The sequence below is a fragment of the Pelmatolapia mariae genome, linkage group LG22 (genome assembly GCF_036321145.2).
Source record: "Pelmatolapia mariae isolate MD_Pm_ZW linkage group LG22, Pm_UMD_F_2, whole genome shotgun sequence".
NCBI classification, from domain to species: Eukaryota; Metazoa; Chordata; class Actinopteri; order Cichliformes; family Cichlidae; genus Pelmatolapia; species Pelmatolapia mariae.
In genome coordinates this window covers 22,014,969-22,033,573 of record NC_086245.2, presented here as the reverse complement: position 1 = coordinate 22,033,573, position 18,605 = coordinate 22,014,969, and the positions used below count along the sequence as shown (strand labels likewise).

At 38.6% G+C, this 18,605-nt stretch overlaps 3 protein-coding genes across 3 annotated transcripts; all 3 read right to left on the bottom strand.

Moving 5' to 3' along the window:
- Positions 1–1,089: 1,089 nt before the first annotated feature.
- snx10a (sorting nexin 10a) lies at positions 1,090–4,290 on the bottom strand. Its single transcript, XM_065469687.1, has 7 exons — positions 4,105–4,290; positions 2,849–2,896; positions 2,601–2,687; positions 2,410–2,510; positions 2,222–2,320; positions 1,596–1,787; positions 1,090–1,508 (listed from the first exon to the last, which is right to left on the bottom strand). The coding sequence occupies exons 2-7, from the start codon at positions 2,879–2,881 to the stop codon at positions 1,373–1,375; spliced, it is 648 nt and encodes a 215-aa protein (XP_065325759.1). The 5' UTR covers positions 2,882–2,896; positions 4,105–4,290; the 3' UTR covers positions 1,090–1,372.
- A 1,959-nt stretch (positions 4,291–6,249) lies between these two features.
- Positions 6,250–10,205, bottom strand: cbx3a (chromobox homolog 3a (HP1 gamma homolog, Drosophila)). The gene is made up of 5 exons (XM_065469686.1): positions 10,081–10,205; positions 9,198–9,351; positions 8,823–8,979; positions 8,347–8,441; positions 6,250–7,386 (listed from the first exon to the last, which is right to left on the bottom strand). The coding sequence occupies exons 2-5, from the start codon at positions 9,341–9,343 to the stop codon at positions 7,260–7,262; spliced, it is 525 nt and encodes a 174-aa protein (XP_065325758.1). The 5' UTR covers positions 9,344–9,351; positions 10,081–10,205; the 3' UTR covers positions 6,250–7,259.
- An 874-nt stretch (positions 10,206–11,079) lies between these two features.
- On the bottom strand, positions 11,080–17,604 carry nfe2l3 (nfe2 like bZIP transcription factor 3). Its single transcript, XM_065471104.1, has 5 exons — positions 16,730–17,604; positions 15,033–15,113; positions 14,484–14,591; positions 13,819–14,296; positions 11,080–13,699 (listed from the first exon to the last, which is right to left on the bottom strand). Exons 1-5 carry the CDS (start codon positions 17,243–17,245, stop codon positions 12,942–12,944), a joined length of 1,941 nt encoding a protein of 646 aa, XP_065327176.1. The 5' UTR covers positions 17,246–17,604; the 3' UTR covers positions 11,080–12,941.
- Between the last annotated feature and the right edge of the window lie 1,001 nt (positions 17,605–18,605).

Below are 18,605 nucleotides of genomic sequence, written 5' to 3'. Positions count from 1 at the left end.
GTGGGTCCAGTGGCTGGCTGGTGGAGAAGGTGGAGGAGGGCAGCTGCTGTCTCCTTTAATGAGCCTTTCCTTCTTTCATCAGCTTTCAATTTACAGAGCTGTCCAACACTGCTGCATAACCAACCACACCTCCACCTGCTCACATTCCTGTAGCACGCATGAAGCTGTCGTTTTCTTTTCAAGTGATTCCCAAGAGCAGTCTAATAGTTAAATTAATTTGCCATCTACCTTTAATTAGACAACCTCACCTGGGAACACTGTGACACAAGGTTGAAACATGACAAACGCTGAGCCTCTTCATGCCCAGCACTGATAATACTTTAGATTTAACATGTATATTCATTTGTAATCATCTGTCTACAGTTTTGATAAATGGTGGAAATAAACATTATGAAAACAATTCAGGGAGTTCTTAGCAAGTGTACATAGAGTTGGCTAAGGTTTAATAACCCATTTTCCTGTCCTGGGAGGCACAGCTGTGTAACAGTGTATAGCAGGTAAACATTAAAATTTAGCCAGTGCAACTAGATGTTTGACATTTTCCAGATAAGGACAAGAGACCAAAAAAAAAAAAAAAAAAAAAAAAAAGCTTCAAGGCTGTGTGCAACCTATGAGCTATATGAGTAAAGAAATGCTACAGTTTGTACGCAAAATAACAGCATTTCATACCATGCACACAATTGATATGATCGGCACACTTAACTCAGACGCTCTGGGGCACACTTCCTTATCAGTAGTGTGTTCCTTCATCTCACACCACTATTTACTCAAGCTCTGGGTGGTGTGATGTCTACACTCCCTCTACTGGACTGTTCAAACAGTACAGTCTATTGTACTGAACTCTGGGACAAGTGACAGGTCACAAAACAAATATATACAAAGTATACAGGAACATGAACTTCAGGTTTACTAATTAAAAAAAAAAAAAAAAGACAAAGTACAGTATGGAAGATGCAAGCTTTTCTTCAAGAAAAGGCCATTTATTTATGCATTGACAACTCATAAAATGTATTCAAATATTTTCCTTAAAAAAAAGTCTACAATGCAAAACAACTCTTGCCAACCTTAGTACATTTTAGTGCAGTGATTTAAAAAAAAAAGTACACATTGGAAATAAGAATTTGTCAGTTGTTACACTTTTTTTTTTTTTTAAAAAAAACATGATTTTTTTTTAAGTACATGATACTTAAATGGTACCAATTGCAGGACACAAGGCAAGTTAAAACATTTTCAAAGGGTCACACTGATGTTAACGGAAGTTTAAAAAAAGTTAACAATAGCAAGAGTTCAATGAAGTATTGAACACATTAATGCAAAGATGACCTATACATCCACAAGAAGAAGAAGAAGAGTACAGTGTCACTTCTTTACATTAGTACTCAGTAAGTGGGCTGGTAGTCTCAGAAAAAGAACAAAAGGGTTCTGGATCTCCGTCAGACTGAAAGAAGATGGGGCTACCTCGCCCAGAAGTGTCAACACTTAGTCCCAAGCCTGATGATGATGAAGTGCTATTTGAAAGAAAGACTGAAGGGTCAGTTCAGTTTTAAGTCAAGTGTTAACAAGTAAGCACTAAGACATTTTCTATAATAACTTACCTTTCACAGTCAGAGTCACATGAAACCTTTTCTTCTGATGTGATACAACCAGTTCTTGAACGCTGAATGGCTTCAGCTACCGTATACCTGGTCTTACCAACAGCACACCTTGCAATCTTTGTAATGCTAAGGTCTGACTGGAGGAACAGATGGAGCCGACTGTCAGATAACAACAACGGTGTATGAAGAACACTAGAGGAGAAAAGAACATTAAATAGATGAGACCATTTCGATCAAATCCAAATAAAATTTGACAGTATTAAGGAGAACAAATTTAGATTTCGATGGGAGAAAAATAAAAAAATATATATGCTTATATCTATACTGATATGGACTGGGTAACGCATTAGGAACAAAAGGATGCTACATTGAGGGAAATGAAAATTATGAATCTACAGAAGGCTCAATTAAAAGATACCCCTAAAAATCAAAGTTTAAAAAAATAAAAATGATGCAGCAGGATAGTTCATTTTGCTAGAGTTACATTGCAGCAACTCAAAAATGGTACTCGGTAGGTTGCATGGCCCTCCACATTCTTTCTCCAGATCTGAGGTGCAATCTGCCAGTGTTAGATGGACGGAAACAATGTCCCAGAGGTTTTTCCTGTTGAATTTAGAGCAACTCACATTTCTAAAAACTTCTGCAGACCCTTGATCCTCTGGATGACTTGTTCTGTGTTCTTCAGACTGAAGAAAGGGTTCCAGGGTGGCAATTTAGGCAAGTCTCTGGACATGGATATGAATATACATTTGTAACTTGCTGGATTATCAGTTTACAACATGGATTAATCACTATCATAACAAGAAAACCATACATTATGAAAGCGTTCTGTTCCAGGCAGTGACGCAACCAAACAAACTCACTGTAGCGCCGTCTCACAGAGGAGGTCTTTTTTCGAAAACACAAGCTATTAGTCTGCAAGAGACAACAGTTCATTAAACGCTTATTACAAAAACAAGACAAAATAAAGCTAACAGAACAGTTTCTTTTTTAATTGGCACATACATGTAAACAGATCTCGTAGTCAACATGTGTGTGCCAGCGGTCATCTTTATGAAGCCTTGGATCCCGAACGCAAACTCTAATAAACTCCTGCAAAAAACAAGACCAGAGTTCCATTATTTCAAAATGAAAATGTGAACGTGGGCAAAATGAAAACAGGATTGTCCCACTGTTTGGGTTTATCTATTTGCTATTATAGATAAACAAAACAAGATACAGGAAAAAGAAAAAGTAGCATCAAAGCCACTTACAGTGTTTGAAAGATTATCCAGAATAGTGTCCATTATTGATACAAAAACCTGAAAGGGAAATAAACACATTAGTACCATCTCTTTTAGCCTATTTGCTTATCAGGTGGTCTAATTTTAGCAAAATTATAGCAGCTTTTATGGGTTCTCAGAATTAAACAGCATGTTTAAAATCACAGCATTTCTTTTGTCCCCAATTCCATTTTATAAAACAAAGGCTAGCAATTGAGCCTTGATGGATTTAGGAGTGCAAAGATTTCGAACAGATTTGGGATCAAGTGGGATGAGGGGCAAAGGTGGAGGATTGAGCTTATGTGTGGGAAATCTTGGTTCTGAACACATTAAACATGGGCACATAGCAAAACACACTTGGGACAAAAACAGCCCACTAGAAAGAGAAATACAGTCCAGTGCTTTCAAAGCCAACTCTACAAGGCTAGCTTTACATTAGTGATATGCGTTATCCAGTCATCTGTTCATGAACAAACAAACCAAACATGCCATGTGCAGGCCTAAAGTCTAACCAGAGATAATAAGCAAGTTTAAACACGTTTTCAAATAGGGTGATCAGGCCACCTTCAAGAGACTGAACTACACACCTTGCTCTACAGATCACATGAAATCATAAGCCACCACAGACTAATCTATTTGGATAAACTCTGTACTGAGGTGACTGTATGCTCTTCCTTCAAGACTGTCGTTGCTCTTCAACAACAGTCCTGTAGCTGCAATAATTCAGCAGGTCCTACACGTATAAGTGAGGTTAACAGGATGCTGCAGGGAGTTGCATAATGGAGTGTACTTTGATCTGAAGTTACACGCACTCAGTGCTCTAAAACGCTTAAGAGTATGAAGTATTATAATTTTCTAACCACTATCCAGGACAACATAACAGGGCTTAAACAATGATTTAACACTCATAATCAGTGCTTATTATGCATCTTCTGAATACCCTAAAATCATTTGTAATGTTTAACCTCCTGAGAACAGAGGAAGAAAGACTCTTCCCATTCAACTTTTTGTGATTTCCTTCCTCTTTGGAGCTAAAAGAGGTCACCGAAACATCAGAGTTCAATAGAAAGCCCAGGATGTCCTCTTTTTATTGCATCGGGACTTAGTAGGGTAGCTACTGAGAGGAAAAGAGGAAACGCAAAACAAAACAAACCCACGAACCCACAAATATATTAACAAACAAAAAAAAAAAAAAAAAAAAAAAAGAGCGAGAAGGACGCCCGATTTTGCATCTACTTTGACCTTACCTCTCCCTTCTTCACCTCGAGTGAAATTATACGATAATGTGAACAACCAGGACCAGCTCACTAACCTGGCTTGAAGCTTAGCCCTTCCTGGACTGAACTAATAACAACACTGCTGCTACTAATAGGCTACTAATTTCTCACTGCTAAGCACGACCTCCTTTCCCGACTCGATCAGGCCACGTAGTTAGAAAGTATACCATAACAAGCAACATTTAAAAAGTAATCGTAAAATGCATTGTTTTTAAATCATTCGTCTAAATCAGGCGGAGAGAAAATGATCAAGAATCTCAGATGAGAGTAATATGTTAAGCGTCGCTTTTCTGCGCACCTGTTCCTTACTGCTATTATCCGGAATCAGTTTAAATGGTGTCACCTGGTGGGAGGAGGCCAAGCGATGGCAATGCAGCGACAACCCCAAATAAAGTCATAATAACTTTATATAGTTACTGGTCTCTACAGGACCTCAGAAAAAAAATTAGCCTGTGGACAACCCGATTTTCAAACATTCACTTTATTCATTTATTGATTGATTGACTGATTGTAGGTGCCTATAACTAATAAAAAGAAACGGATTCATTGTTAAATTGATCTCTTTCTTTTTGAACCCTTCCATTTATGTTTCTTCTAATGCAAGTGCTTATGGGGATTTGCCTTTAGGAATATTCAGACAATTTCAAAGTACCACTTCATGGTCTGAGATTTTATGTCTGCTTCTTCTGCTTCTTTTTTGTTCCTACAACCAGCTCTGAACCACAATAACACTGTATGGTGGCTGGGTGGAGAAACTTTGACCAAAACCAAACAAACAAATCAAAATGTAATAACTGTCCATTGTTCTGACTTTAATTGTTAACATAGTTGTCCATGACTGCTTCACTGCAATTCTAGATGAAATTTAGATATGCATGCTAGTTTTGAAAGGTGAAGCTGAGACATAGAGACAGACAGGCAACTGCAGCATGATACGGTACAAAAACAACATCCCAAAACCTTATCTGAAATATCACATCATAGGCTGTGTTATGCTTCGTTTCAACTAATAAATCAAGTTTCAAAATAAAATCAAAATCTCAAATCAAGGCATCAAAGTGTCAGAGATGACACTGACACTTAGTCTACGTGAACTCCAGCCCACAGCATGCATAGTTGTATACAGTGACAGTTTTAAAATTGAAGACCACGAGATCTTACCAAAGCCAGTTGGCGTCTATCCCTCTGACGAGTCCAAGAGTGGATCAAGAAACTAGTGAGACGTGACCTTAGGTTGGATGGTAATTTGCATATAGAGATCTCTTTATCTTGTGTCAACAGAGACTTTCATTTGCTTTTACAGACTGTTACAAAACAGCACCATTTTCTATCCAATTTCTACATTTTATGGCCAATTAAGCGAAATTCAGAGTTGACAAAAGCTGACACCAGAAATATGTGAAATATACAGACCAAGATTTATTTTAAGCATATGTTTTATATTACTTTAAATTGCTGCACTGACATTTAATTTCCATTAATATAGCTGTATGTCTATATTGAAATGATTCAACCACTTAACAGATAAGACATGACTGTGTTGCTGTGATTAGATATTTGATTTAATCAAGATGTCAATTTAAAAAAAAAGTTAAACACTTACGAGGAAATGAGAATAACAGGCCATTTTCCATTCCTGTATCCTTTCTGCAGGCTTCTCACTACTCTTTAGCATTTACAGAACATAAACAAACCTTTTTAGAGAAATTGGCTGTTTGTTATCAAATTTGTAGGTGAACGTTCATGCCGCAGTTGTTTTTTTTCCCTGGTAGGACTTAAGGTTGGATATCTATCATGACCTTGTCCAAGTCACTTAATTTCAAAGAAACTTGAGTGATTTCCCACAGAAATCAGTAATGAACAAAGGTTCACTGTCTATCTCCCATGCCATCATGCAGTCTTGCATTTAGAGTGAAACCACAGGACAACCAAAGCACTGCAGCATGAAGACAAAACTGTAAAAAAAAAAAAAAAAAAACTTCACCCAAGAAACATCTATTAGGAACATAAGGAAATCCTAATTGTTAACTTTGTTTCATATGCAACTCGCTGCGAATTACTTCCAGTAAAGTCTGTATTTGTAGTTGAAAAAAAAAAACTAAAAGACAAAAAAAATCTGGCATAAAACCTTTATTAGAACGACAAACAATATTTAAAGACAGTATACAAAAAGTATTTATGGAACAAAACATTACTACAGTAGAAAACATGAGCAAGAAGGTGGCAGAGTGAGAAAAGCGTTTTGGAATTTAAAACATTTAAACAAAGATGAAGGTGGAAGTGGCCCTAATCAACCGTCCTTTTTCAGCTGTGCACTCGCTTCCATGAATCTGGCTGCATCTGAATGTGTTGACTTCAAGTCTAAATGAGCACCTAAACTAAACCAAGTATTATTAACGACATGCATGCACTGGATTACAACTGTACTTGTATCTTGTGAATCTCTGAGTTGCAAAGCTCACTAGTTAATGCCCTAAATTTCAAATCTATGCATCACATTTAGTCTTAACTTTAGCTATTGACTTTAAATACAGTATCATTCCTCTATGAAGCATTTTTACTATTCACACTCCAGAAGGAAGTGCACAGCTCTGAGCGACACACAGTCAGATCCTGTGCTATTATTGAAAAAGGGTGAGAAAACAAATCAAAACTGTAGTTGCACCTCACCCACAAACAAGCCTTCTGAATGTATGGCTAAATTGTGCGCACTACAGAGTTCTCCTTCACCATCTTGGATACATTTAAATGAAGCCATTAGGAACATAAGCGCGATCCATGTTGGAATAACAGATTGCTGAGCAGACTGCTGAAGCCAACATTGTTGTACATCTCGTGTCTGAAAAGGGGCTAAAGAGATCAGTCATTCACAATAATACAGGAAGGCTTCTTTCTTTACTTCTTAATCAAAACACCATCACCTGTTCTCACAATCGGCTAAGCTTATATTTACAACAGAACTCTCCCCGACTGCCATGCAAGTATTGAAACTTCTTCCAAAATAAAAAACAAACAAAACAAAAGACTAATTTAGCTAGACCTAGAAGGCAAATCAGGAGAAATCCAGTCCTGAGGAAAAGGTTGACGATGTTGATGTAGGCAACTGCATGGGTTGCAGAGAAGAACTACTGGGCTTCATCCTCTGGACAGGAATGCCAGGTCAGTCTCTCCTCATAAAAGGATATGACCACCTGAGGACAGCGGGTGTTGGCCTCACGGGCTGGGACCAAATCTGCCTCATCCGAGTCTTTCCTAAAAGAAGGCAGATTAAGAGAGAGGAACATTATAGAAAGCCAGCATAAATTAATGTACTTTAAATCAACTAAGTTTATAAGTTGAGGAAAAGTTTACAGCAGGAACACAGCCTGGACAGTGACAGTTTCATAACTGTGGCTCTGTACACCATGTAGCAAGAGCTAAGCAGTGAAAAGCAACTGAAGTGTAGACACTGAGCTTTAAGTTCAAGGGTTTAAGAAAAACCATTTAGTGAAACAAAGGAAGTTCCCAATTTTTAAGAGCTTGAATGCAAACAACTACTTAAAAATAAATCAAAAAACAAAACAGAACAAACAAAAAAAAAACCTCTTTGCAGGAAACAACTGAAGTGTTGGACATCAGTTACTGACTGGTGTGTATCCAACAGGGAGAAAGACTTTTGAATTTCTCCCCTTCCACGAATAAAATGGATGGTTATCCAAGTAATTCCACTCAGTTACACTTCCTTCACTTTAAACGTTCTTTGATTGCTATTACAATATTTCAGGATAATTATTTGTACTGTGAAGGATCCAGAAATCATAGCACTCAATACTTTTGAATTCACTGGCCGTCTACCATTGTAGCATGAAACACCAGTGACTCACTGTATACCATGCACACAGGTGTCCCTGCAGGTTTTAGATGTGTCCTCGAACCAACACAGCTGATTTAAATGGCTAAATTAGCTCCTCAACATGTCCTGAAGTTCTCCAGAGGCCTGGTAACGAACTAATCATGTGATTCAGGTGTGTTGACCCAAGGTGAGATCTAAAACCTGCAGGGACACCGGCCCTCGTGGACTGAGATTGCCCACCCCTGGCCTAGATTAACAAAACATTACTGCACAAAGGTCTTGAGCTAACAGTCATTTCATTATATTTTGCTTCCAAGGAGACAAAGATATGAGATATATTTTTTTTCTTCAATGACCAGAAACATTGCATAAAAATGTACCATTTCATCAAGAACATCAACTCCCCACTACTGTCTGTTGCGCCAATGATTCGCTCGGGTTCGAGGTTCCTAGCAAAACCACGTGGTTTCTCAGCCTGTAGGTGGTTACAACAAAGAATGTAGATGTAAGATGGGAAGGAAACAAAACAACACATTTTGATTCATTTAAAATCCTTGCACTTTCTAGCATAAGTTCAGAAGCAGCTGCATTTCAAGAGAATGGTCTGAGTGACTTATTCAAAATTAGGTTTGTCACAGTTATACAAGTATAATGCTAAGTTAAATGTCTACGCACCACTCCAGCTAAGCACAAAAATGATTTATTTATAATACATTCATTTATAATAATGCTCTTCTTTGTTTAAGTTATGCAACCCTTTCTCTGAATGGCCCTCGTGTTAAGCTTGACGGTCCTAAATTTAAATTGTCTCTAGGACATGCTAATTGCAGAAACTTGTAAAAGCAAAGGAACTCACCACATCTTTCTTCTTAGGTTCCGTCTCTGGCTCTTCCGTGGAGGCCTTCCTCTTAACAGGTGCAGGTTTCTCCTTAACGTTCTTCTGAGCCTCCAAAAATGCTGAAATCAGCTCAGGGCAATCCAGGTTCTCCTCTGGTTCCCAAGTATTATCAGCACTAAATGAGCAGAGAGAGAGTCAATGATTGCATTGCATCAATTCACACTGATTTCCATAAAAAAAAAAAATGCAAATACTAGCATCAGCTAGCTTGCTTGAATCAAGGCACCGTCTTCATGCAACCACAATGACTTCAAACAAAAGTATAGTACAACCCCATACCAGGGAAGCACTTCCAGCTCAGCAGGAGGGGGGCAGGAGTCCCAGCCAACTCACTCTGTAAATCCTTTCCACTTGAGGAAGAATTCTACTTTCCCATTCACAATACGCTGGTCCAGCACTTTTTCCACAACGAATTCTTCAGGTTCCTCCTGTGTTTCCTGTGTATCCTTCTTACTCTTGGTATTCTGCTTCTTTCCCATTTTGTGATCTAAAAAACACAAACAAAAAAAGGAATTTGATAGAAGTTTGATAATAACAAATCCTTCACATTCATGTGCTCCTGATATCCACATTTAGGATTGGCCATAGGCCCTAAAACCGCCACAGACACCTGGATCGTAAACGAATTTAACTGTGAGGACTGTTATTTGCCCATTGGGGTATTAAAATTAGGCAACCTTGACAAAGGGATTACCACCAAAGGGAAGTAAAAACACAGCATTAGCTAGCTTAGCGATAAACTCTTAAAGTATTCAAAGATAGCCTAATTCTTATAACGTTAGCTTGCATGCTAACTTTAGCTTGCCTTTAACCGTTAGGGAAAACCTACTTCACTTTTACTGTGTCAACTGCAATGCGGAGGGACTTAAAATAGGTGCGCTGGCACAAAAAAGCGTGCGGGTAATGTTAACGTACTTTCGCTAACAATAACGTACTCAAGTTTAATGCGACACTCGACGTTTTACAAACGGATACATAATCTTAAGATCTATGATACAACTACAGCATTACAAGGAACAGACACTGTTACTTTTCGCTTGCCTGTTGAACTGCAACTGTAGTCAACAGAGCGTTTCTCTCTTATTCGAGACAGCGTCCAGATGGTAAAACAACTGGTTAGCATATACTGCTATTTCGTTACAGTGAACCAATTAACTCTGACACCTCTGTTAATGATAACCCTTTTTTTGAAACAAGTCGGTATCTGCATACATACCCTAAAACAAGAGAATCGCTTCAACGGCACTTCTTTTCCACGCGGTCAGTTGATTCTTTATGTCTACAAAAGTGTGGCTCAACAGCACGGGCGCCAAAAGCTACTTACGCGCATACTTGTGCGCATACTTGTGCACCATCTACGGAAGCCCGGTTGGAAAACGCTTTTCGCTCTCCAAAACCTGTAGATGATGAAGCCTAGAACTCTACATCAGGGATCTCGAAGTCATTTTGGATCGTGGACCACATGTAGCCAATTTTGTTTACAAGTGGGCCGGACCAGTGTAAAGAGGTTTAAATACACCTTTAATGTCCGCAGAATCTTAATATAAGAAAAAGAAGTGCAATTTCAACAGTATTTGCCGGTTATTTTTGCATGATAAAGAAATGAAGCTGTATTAAATAGGAGAACTCAGTCAGCACGACTCTTTGGGCTTAGATTGTTTGTTTGTTAATTTCAAACAAACAAACAAACAAACAATCCTACAATCTAAGATTGTAGGAAATGCATGTGTAGTTATGGTTCACAGGATATGCTCATTGCCCAGACTGTCAGGGAACTATATAATAGAAAGGTTTTGTTTATTGATAGACTATATCTTTATTTATTTACAGTGAACGCACTGCAGAAATCAGAAACGTTTCTGTCATTTAAGTTTTTTTTAATCTAATATTACCTATGACTTACTCAAATTGGTGTGAATACTGATGGGAGTAGGATTTTTATCATTAAGAAAAGCTGTAAAACACGTGAAAATACAGTTAAAAAATCCAAAATGTGTACCATCCTTCACATTTTAAAAAGCTGTCCAGTGGATCAGATTGCATCCTTTGCCAGGCAAATTTTGCCCCCAGGCCTTATGTCTGTAATACCTGATCTAAATTATATTGATATTTTAAGACTGCATTTTTTGAATAATATGTTCCTATATGTTAATTTTAAAATCAAGGCCATTCAAAAGTATTTCAAAAGATTTCTTTTTATTTTAAAAAGTCTGCAGGAGCAACTCAAGTTCTGTAAGCAAACGCACACTTTCAAAAATCACAATGGAATCAAACACATTTAACGTCAGAAACAATGCAAATATTTACGAAAATAAAATTCATACAAACAGCAAAGAAAAGGTTCAAGCCAAACAAGAAAATACAAAGAAAAAAAGGAAAACTGAAAACCGCATAAACTACTTCATGGACTTTTCTCAATTTCACTCACTCAGCTGACTTTATTGCGCAGCATAACCAGGAACAGGATGGCGACCTCTATTAATACTTCAACTGTCAAAAAATCTTATACATATAAAAAGGAGGCATCCAAACAACATTCAAACTTCTTAAATATGAATCATTAATTTATTATTTAGGGTTTTTTAGCAGTTTGTTTAATTGGGGTGACTTTGATAATGAAGGATTTGTATTAAACAAGTGCACTTTAGAGAATTTCAAATTTTAGCCAGAAAAACAAAACAAAACTGGGGCCTGAGAATCAAATTTATAAAAAAAAAAAAAAAAAAAAGAAGAAAAGAAAAAATCTCACAAGTACTTGTAAAGAAAGGAAGTTCAGTCAAATTGTGCTTCAGATTAATCACTATTCAAATACTTTATGCATCTTTTTTCAGTTTACTTACTCAGGTGACTACTTGAAAGTGTGTACACATAAATAAGATGCAGACTTTTAATATCACTTGATTCTACTCTCAGATAATAAATATTTAAAAAAGAAAAAACCACACAGACATTCAAACAGCATTCAGACCTTTTAAATAAAGTTGGTGATTCTATTTTTCCTGTTTCAGAAACTGAATCTTTTATGTGTGATTACGGTCACATTTATAATGGAATCGTTGTTATTGAGTGCACTTCAAAAGACAAAAAATTAAAGAAAAAAAGCGGGGTGGGGGCTTTTTTTTTTTTTTATGTAGCCAAAATTAACAAAAACTAAGCTGTGAGGTAGAATAATCTTGCCAAAAACTCTAAAACACTTCAAATGAAAGGGGTTAAATTATAGTTGAATTCTTATGCAAGAACTTTTTTGTTATGGATATATGCACTTATGTATGATGTACATACATATTTACCAAAACACATCAAATGCAAATTAAGGCCAAGTCCTTTGAGTCATTGGTATACTGCACGTCATCAAGACATGTAAGCAAAAGACATCCATTTGATTTTTTTATATCAGTTTAATTTTTTTTACTCAAACAGTGCATGCCCTCAAATACTGGGAACAAATCAGTAAACTTTGGACTTGTAATAACCCAATATTCTTATCACTCTGACCAAAGGTTACCATTTTGGGAGAGGAGGAAAAAAATGTCCTTAACAGTTCTATAAGCATTTCATGGACCTAAGAAAGTTTAATAAATACAACCCTTTAACCTCGTTCTTATACCGAGTAGGAAAACACTAAAGGCAAGATTACAGGTAAATACTCCTCTTAGATCTCTATCCTGTCTGTAAATATCACAATCCTGGCCAAGTTGACTTTTAGACATGCGTGATTGCCTACAATTTTCTGTAAAAATGAGAAAGACTATGACTTTAATGTTAACAGGCACAAAGAGACTGCTGGCATTACCAACAGCTTAGCTGTTCCCTTAAACTACCCCATCGGCCACATCCACCTTTAACAAGAAGAGAATGTCCAGTGTGTGATCTACATTTTTCCCATCAAATAACGTATTTACATTTTTTTTCATTTACTTATTTTTTGAGTGTCTTTTCTTTTTGCATTTAGGTTCTCAACAGTGGTGAATCAACACACACTTTTGCAAAAGAGGAGTCCCTAAAACCAGAGTCAGGCAATTAGGTTCCGCAATATCCCAAAACCAAAAAGGTCAAGTCTCAGCAGGAAATGCTGCATTATTGCTTTTTTTCCTTCTTTCTCTTGTCTGTTTTGTTGCCAGATGTGGAGACAGCAGGTCGTCTTACAGGCTGAACTACAACCCTACCGTTAGCCCCGCACTGCAGGGTGAATCTGTCTGGGTTCAGTGGTGTTCCTGATTCATCCCTCAGCCGGGACAGGATGTCTCTGGTCAGCTGCCTTATCTGATGGCCCACCGCACCCATTGTTTTTGCTGTAAGGTGCTTCTCCCTCAGCAGTTTGTCTCTCTGAACTTGCAACCTTTCCACCTCCTCCTGGAGCCCAGTGATGGCATCTAATTTGCGCTTGCGGCAGTTTTGGGCTGCCAGCTTATTCTTACCACGCCTGCGGATGTCCCTCAGGAGGGTCACCTGTTCAGGGGAAAAGCCATGACCATCAAGAACTTCCAGGAACTCTTCAACAGGCATGTTAACTATCTGCAGGACAGAGAATGGCAGGCACATAGCACGGGCGCGCAGCTCATCACGACTCAGCTCCCCTTCTTCCAGCCGGAATCCATCGTCATCGCTGAGAGGCTCCTCCTTGATGTTTTTGCGAGGCAGCGTTACTGACGGCTGGTTAAAGAAATTGGCAGATGAGTAGCTGTGATCGTGCCACACACTCTCAACAGGTGGCCATGTTGTGGTGTAGTCAACAATGCCTTTAGAGGGGATTGAGTCTGCCTCACTGCTGTAGCCTGTAGCTCCACACTCATCCTCACAGTATGAACTGGATGAGGATGACATCTCAGATGAGCCTGGACAAAGTGAGGAGTTAATGACTGTGTCAGTATATTTAACAGAAAATTTCGTAGCTTCATAAAACAGAAATTAAGACATGTAACTCTTCCAAGTATAGAAAGCAATCTGAACCAACCTGGAGAGACTGGACCTCCAGAGCTGCTCTCCAAGGAGAGACCAGAGTCTGATTCCAAGTCCTCAAGGACCCGTGGGTCTATGCTGTCCAAACAGTCCATCAGGCTGCTGTCAATTGAGTCCAGACCTTCCAAACCAAGCTGATTGATCTGGTCAAACACTGCCTCATCTAGGCAGCCACCCAGTGCACTATTTGATGACACATTTCCAGTTATGTTACATACTGAGGCAAAGGGGAGTGCAGCAAGACCTAGAGCCATCCCAGGTGAAGCATCTGAGTTTAAAGAGCCTGTGGATTCCATTCGAAAGAAACCCCTTTGTTGTTGGGTCGTGGTCCTGGGCTCAGTTCTATCAGATGCCAACCCAAACACTCCAGGACTGGTTAGCATAGCATCATGCAGACTGACATTCCGGCTGATGGCGCTGGTGATGTCAGTGTCGAGATCTGACAGACGCTCAGTGACAAGGGGGTCCAAGTCCTATATTTTAGAGAGACCTATTAGTCGAACTTTATTCTCCAAAGCTTTGAAAATACTTTTAAATAACAGTTAGATCAATGTGGGAAACTAAACCTCTAATCTGCAATACACGTGTCTGTATGCATGTCTCTAAACTAATGTAATTCTATATAAGGCTTAATTTAATGAACATGAGCCAGAAACTTACATCAAGGTCTGCAACAGAAAGTAAATTGTTCCAGTGCTGGTCAATATCAAGGGTAGCAGAGGGATGGCGTGTTGGACTGGACAGTGCAGTGATGCCTTCCAGCAGGCTCTGAAAGAGACAACACACAGAAAATCTGATGTAAATTTAAAAAAGTAAGTGATATGTTTTGTTGTCAGTATCCAATCACAGAAAAGTAACTGATGAAAAAATGAACAAAAAAAATGAATTTATATTTAGCTTCTGTATAGCTTTTTCCTATAAGGAACTGAATAACAAAGCCTTTGCCTGTGAGACTGTAATTACTATGCTTCAACCTCTCTAATCATATTTTGTGGTGTTACTAAAACAGCACTGTCATCAAAATGATGCAATTTCAGTAAATATGTAATGTGAGGCCCTGATTTTCTAGTTAAATCAATATAACCAGCCTAAAATTGATGCCAACGTTATACATGCATCATTGCAGACAGACAAACACTACTGTGTATCCTCACAAAAAATCCAGCACTGTTACAGTCATTAAAATAAATGAAATAGTGCCAACAGTACCTCTTGTTCCAGTGTGGAACTGTGAGCCAGCTGAGAGACTGGAGCAGGTTCCTCCTCTTCTTTAACTTTAACATCTTCCTCCTGGCAGGGAAAAGAGAGCCAGGAATTCAGTTTAGAAGTGAAGAGGAAAGAAAAGGAAAAACAATTTGCTAATTCTTAGTAAAGAACTCCAAACATCGTTACATTTCTAGCTGTAGTTCATTGATCTCAATTGAGCCTTTACAGTATGACTCTTCTGTCATCAGATGATTCTGTTATGAACAAGATTAGATTATTTATTTATGATTACAAAGCAATCATTGTAAAAGTTAAGCCAATTACCCTCGGAGGTCACCTGATACACCTACAGTAATACAGGTCACCAGCTTCCAAGATTAGAAAGTTCCCGATATTTCCAATTAAAGATATAATAAAATTCTCATTTGTTCTAAAAAAAAAAAAAAAAAAAAAAAAGGAAGTTTGCTTTCACACTAAGACTAAAGCCAAATAATGACAAAAAGTACTCAAGACCAGTCTAGTTCTGCCCAAGTTCTGTCTGGGCTTGTTGGCCTCCACTTTTCCTGTTTGCACTGGTCTAGCAAGTGAATCAGTTATTGGTCACACCTTCAACAGGATAACTATGTACAGCTCCTGCATATTGTATATTCTCAGAAACTAAGGCCATTTGCAAAACAAACAACAAGGCTTGTTTTGTTTTTGGGTTTTTTTGTTTGGGGGGGGGGGGGGGGGGGGGGTCTCATCTCATCTGACTCATCTGTTGTCATCAACAACAGATGAGTCAACATCACATTATACACATGAAAAGCAACCCTAGGAAGAGCAGTGCTTAAGTATGGAAAGCTGCTTTTGTGTAAGCAAACAGGGTGGGGATCCGAGTCTCACTTCTCCACCCCTCAAAGGGCGCAGCTGGTGGTTGGGTCAGGAGAAAAGAGATACAGTTACACAACTGACAACATAAACTGCCTTTGGGACATAATATCCACCAATCAGCTCTTTCTGCCATGCTCTAGAAAGACTACACTACTAGAAAGACTGAATATAAAGGTTGTAATTATAGTGTTAAAATATATTTGTTGTCATAAAGTACAGACATTAGTTACACCTGTTTTTGCATGGGGTTTTCTGCTGAAGATAATTCTATAGTTACTATTCCCAGATTGCTTAATGTGACAAGTACCATAGTGAAAGAGTGACAGGTGCAGCAGGCAGCTGTATGCCGCATATACAGTATATGATGTTTGGTAGACATGTTATTAAGCTTTACGTTTAAGTTACTTACCACACTGATTAGGTGAGTTATCCAAGTTAACACATTGTCATTACGGATGTAAGTGACATAATCTGACTAAGGACACATTACTGGATTGTGATTTGTGACAAGGGCCTGACAGAGCCTGACAAAACGAATATAAATTTGCATTCAGAATATTTTTTTGACTTGCTTCCTGGTTCACCAGTAAATACTCCAGTATGATAACGTAGTTGTTGGATAACACCCATCTTTCCAGATTAAAGGTTCGTTATGCTAGTTAGCTAGTAATAGCTTAAGCTAGCTATTACGGAAGTTTTACCTGTTTGTCACCTCAGTAAATCAAGTACTTTAGAGGGATAGACCACCTTCATTGTTGCAGGTTACATTATAGCTTCATTAGAAACAAAGTTTTTACAACTTTATGGCATATTATTCAAAAACTTGCCTCTTTAAGAAACCCGCAGGCTCCAGCGCCACAAGGCCCTTGTCCGAGTTCAATGTTTGTCTGGTATACTGCTGGGCCACTGACTGGCAGTTGTTCACTGACATCCCTGGGTTCTTCGCCAGGGCTTTCTAACCCCGAGCTAGATTCAGTGTTGTTGCTGGTTGAAGGCCCACAGTCAGCCTTGTCAGTTGCAGGCACTTCGTGCACCAGCCATGCGTTCAACTGTGTGTGGAACCGCGGGGAACCGAGGGTCCTCACCTCGTCCAGCAGCCGGCGACTTGCAAAAAAATAGTCCAACTCGGGACATTTTGGGTGTACACCATATCCATCAAGAGTGTCTCTCAAAATATGAAACGGTGTCTGGATGTAGGCTGAGCTAGGACCCAAGTTAATCTCTGTCAAAGGCGTATAATAGCCGCTCAAGTAGCTGTCGATATCCACACGAACTCCAATCAAACTGAGCAAGATGGTTAACTGAATCAGGCTTTCTGAAAAGTATTTTTTGGCGATCTGCATTTTCTAAATACTTTCAGAACTGTGGATAATTGTGAAATCCCAACCCAACAGTTCCTCTTTCCCGAAGGGACAAAGGGAAAGCTTAACAAAAGAGCACGCCTTCCCCTGTCAGACAAAGAGGACCGCCTGTACCGGCGAACTAGCAAGATAGCTATGCTAGCTGTTAGCAGTTAGCTTTCTCTACCGGTTAACGCAAACCTGTTAGTGCAAACATAACAAACAGTTTGTTCTTCAGCGCCTTACAGCGGATAAGTTATTCATAAGCAATACCTACTTATCACAGCCCTCGTGACGACGGTAATTAAACAGAAAATAAAACATGGGAGGCTCACTGCAATCACCGTGCTGCTACAGGGGGAACTTTGTTTCGGAATTTGCATAATTCGTGCTGATTGGACCAAAACGCTCACCACAACAAATTCTGATTGGTTAACACACCTGTCGTGTCAGCTTTGGATCAATAAGAGAACGGGGCAGCTGCTTCTCTAAAGGCAGCCTCCGCCCTGATATTAACTACAAGTATTGTTTACACGAAAGTTGAATCTCCGCATAAACAAGAAGTACTCCTCTATATAGGTTCATATTCTAATATATAATGCTTTATTGATGCAAAGGGGATTTATCAGAAGCATGGCTGGGCTGCATTTCCTTTATGTTTGTGCTACTGACCTGCATTTGTTCGTTTTTTCAGCCTACTGGTAAACAACTGAATTACACTTTCAGTTGTTACAAAGGTCTGGGCCCTCGTGACTCAACTCCCTAAGAAAGAGGAATGCCAAAGGCGAAATCCTTAAAACATAGTACACTGTACCCCCTGGACTTCTAAAAAACTGACTTTATACTGGATTCATGATCAGTGCTGAGAGGCAGCCCACGCAGATTCTAGGTGCTTTTACTTTAGACTATTGCTTTATGACCTATTTTATAATAGAATTTCGAAAAGACAGACTATTCTGCATCACAAAATATGTTTTGTCCACCCTCGTGATAAAAAAAAATCTCTGTTTATATGTAAGAAACTGAATGCATGTTTTTATACATGTAATTGTGTCACATACATTGTAACATTCCTACTTTCACTGTAGAAGCAATTCTAAATTCAGCAATGTTTATGAATGCTAATTATATAGGAAAGGATACTCATGTCATCTGAAAGACGGTCTTGAACATTATCTGAAAGTCTGTCACTCTACTTACCCACTCTGTTAGATCTTCCAAGGCCAAATTGTTAGCTATGCAATACTCCCACGGAGGAAAATTGGGAATGCAGCTTTCCCAGTTTTTGAAAAAACAAAACAAAGCTCTGGAAAAGTGTACCTTAAAATATTGGAGAAGAAAGCTCAGATAGTTACGGATAATA